At 38.4% G+C, this 2,940-nt stretch overlaps 1 protein-coding gene across 1 annotated transcript in view; it reads right to left on the bottom strand.

The window, feature by feature from the left end:
- Positions 1 to 835: 835 nt before the first annotated feature.
- The window catches only part of FAM98A (family with sequence similarity 98 member A), a 16,529-nt gene continuing 14,424 nt past the window's right edge, over positions 836 to 2,940 (bottom strand). Inside the window, exons 7-8 of the mRNA XM_003795695.3 lie at positions 2,718 to 2,885; positions 836 to 2,629 (exon numbers count right to left, since the gene is read on the bottom strand). Coding sequence (XP_003795743.1) covers positions 1,967 to 2,629; positions 2,718 to 2,885 — 831 coding nt within the window. The 3' untranslated portion in view covers positions 836 to 1,966. The remainder of the gene's footprint in view (positions 2,630 to 2,717; positions 2,886 to 2,940) is intronic.

The raw sequence follows: 2,940 nt of genomic DNA, 5'->3' as shown, positions 1-2,940 counted from the left end.
ATTAGGAAAATAATCTATTAACCACAAAAATGAACTAAATTATATTTGTCAAAAGAAATGAAAGCTGTATTCAATGGAGTCTGATGAGAGCAAATGCTAACCTAAATGTGAATATACCCTATCATTTTAAGATATGAAACTGTGACAATTTTATTTCTAATAAGAAACTTCTATATATACTAAACATACATATTTAATAGCATAAAGAAACCAACACAACATTCAAAACAACTTAAAACCTTAATTAACTTTAATGATAAAAAATGAAATTGTCTTCAAATCTGAACATTTTAAAATGGTAAATGCTAGCTGAAAAATAAACAGACAAAATTAAAAGAACCAAGGTGAGCTTTCAAAGATGGTTTTAGTTCTCAGAAGAATGTGCTTATCTCAACAGCAAGCAGATTATTTTTAATGGCAAGACATAACTTGATTCTTTACTCTAAAACAGCCCAATTTAATAGGAAAATACAATTTCTCTTTTAACAAACATATATTTATATTTTCAATTCACTTCATTTAAAAAAGAAAGTCCCCCATTCTCAGGAGGAAAGGAGAAACCAAATCAAACAGAAAACCCTAGGATTAGGGACATTAATTTATCTTTGCATAATACGTGTAGCGACAGCTACACCCAGTGGCCAGTACTGAAGTTTTCTAGCTATACTGCTTCAGTAAAAAAGTAAATTTGGAAATAGCAATTTTACAATTTAAGGTTTTAGGATAAAGGTTGTCTTTCACTACATATTATGTTTTAAGGGAATACTCAAGAAGCGTTGGGAACAAAGATAAGTTCAGTTAAAAAAAGTAGTTAAAATAAAACTCAAACCAAAGAGAGAACGTACAGATACTTTATTGCTCACCCTTCACACAAAGCACACCTCCAGCCATTTTCTTTCACAGCTTGACAATGTTTATACAAAAACCCAGCAAGAAGCATCATGTCATGTAGTTTTTTCAGTAAAGGAGAATGTAAAACATCAACTTAGCCAGGCTTTTGTTTTCTGCAGCAATAAAAAAGGGCCTCCTGCACTAAGCAAAAATCTGTCTTACTTTGTAGTGCATTTCTTCCATTACAAAAAAAGTCTCCTGCCTAAAGCAAACTAACTTGTATTTGCTGAGCCAGTGGTATTAACTTGTGCATAAAACAAATTTCAGTTTGCTGTTTTATTTTTCTAGCAGATTTCAAGTAAATATAAGGTTGAAGGAAGAACTTGTTTTTGGATGGATGCAGGTCAGTTTTAATTGCTATACTTAACTAAATACTTATGTACTATAGGTTCACAACTTAGTTTGCTTTTATAATCTGCATGGATTTTGGCCGTGTTCAAGGTTTTCAGAGTTGAGCATATGGTACAGTATTCCATCAACAGAGTAAGGCTACTGAATGTGCTATCTGCAGAAGAGCTCATTTAATAGGAACTGACCTAAGGTTCCATCATGAAGCCAATGTGGTATAACCTCTCTGAATGAAAGGCCAACCAGGGGCAGAACTGTGCTTGGAAAACAGGCATGAGAATACTTTAAGCAAAACCCATACATAAGGATTGTTAATATGAGGAAGGCTCCCTAGTGGTAAAACTAAAAATAGTCCAGGTGAATCCCCATTTTCAAAACTGCATACTGAAAACATGAGAACTACTTCAAGCAATTTCTTTGAAAAAGTGTGCATGTTCCGACTGTGGAAGTAGTCTACTGGTCACTTAAAGGCCATTTTAATTACCTTTTAAAAATTTTTTCAAAGAAAGGAAAGATGTTGTTTCTCAAATAAACAGCATTACACAAGTCCATTAAAAGAAAAAAATCAACAGAACTGAATGAAAACCTACATATTCTTATGCCAAGCAGGAATCTGCCTGCCACCTGTAGTCGGTCTAACAGTAATTCAAAATAGAATGCTGGATTCAGGATTTTGAAACTAAGTTTCTATTACTTGAGCTCTAGCAAAATGTAAGGGTCTGTAGCCTCAACTAGTGTAATGTCTTCCCTGTCCAAACCCAGAATGATTATACTGATAGCCTCCATGCTGGAAGTGCTGCTCAAACTGACCCCCTTGGTGGTAAGTCTGGCTCCCCCTTCCTGCCCAGCCCCCTCCCTGGCCTGCACGACCTCCTCGACCGCCGCGACCACCCCTCCCTCCACGACCACCACCTCGATCCCCATGGTGCCCACCATCTTGGTATCTATTGTCCTGCTGGTAGCCACCACCCTGGTATCCACTTCCTGTATATGAAGATGTCTGGAAGCCACCATAACCTCCACCTTGATAGCCACTGCTGTGGCCACCATGATAGCCGCCTGGCTGGAAACCTGAATCTCGATAACCACCATCTTGATAGCCACCTCCTCCTCCACTCCCTCCATCTGTCCAGCCTCCTTGATGTTTATTTCCTCTTCCTCCCCCTCGGCCGCCGTGGTCATAGCCACCACGTCCACCTCTCCCTCCTCCTTGTTCATGACCTCCTCTTCCTCCATATGAGGAATGTTCATAGCCACCTCTCCCGCCTCCTCGGCCTCCTGCTTGCTGTTGGGGCCCATCTTGCCTTTTTTGCCACGGTGGCATCTCTGGGGGTGGAGGTTCAATTTCATTGGGTCTACCACCTCTGTCAGGCACCCTGCCCATCAACACCTATGGGATATGAAAGATATTTTAAACTATTTAATTTTATGAACTGAAAGAAATGTATTTAGAAGAAAATTAAATTTATTCTAATCACCTTATTGATGGCGCAGGCAGTCTTTTCTCTTATAGAGCCGCTGCTTGTCCTTAAAATCTTTGACAAGTCTTGTCTTGCAGCCAAAAGATGGGCAACAGAAATAGTGCTTTTAGGAGATAAGACTGAACGTTTGGGCTGGTAAACCTTGGCTAATTTTTCTGTCTGACTCTGTGGAAAGAAAAGCATTCAATGACAAATGTCAATTTTCTTTTTTTTTTTTTTT

This window comes from Otolemur garnettii, unplaced genomic scaffold, assembly GCF_000181295.1.
Source record: "Otolemur garnettii isolate 467f Iridium unplaced genomic scaffold, OtoGar3 scaffold00095, whole genome shotgun sequence".
Lineage (NCBI taxonomy): Eukaryota > Metazoa > Chordata > Mammalia > Primates > Galagidae > Otolemur > Otolemur garnettii.
This window is presented reverse-complemented; position numbering and strand designations above follow the sequence as displayed.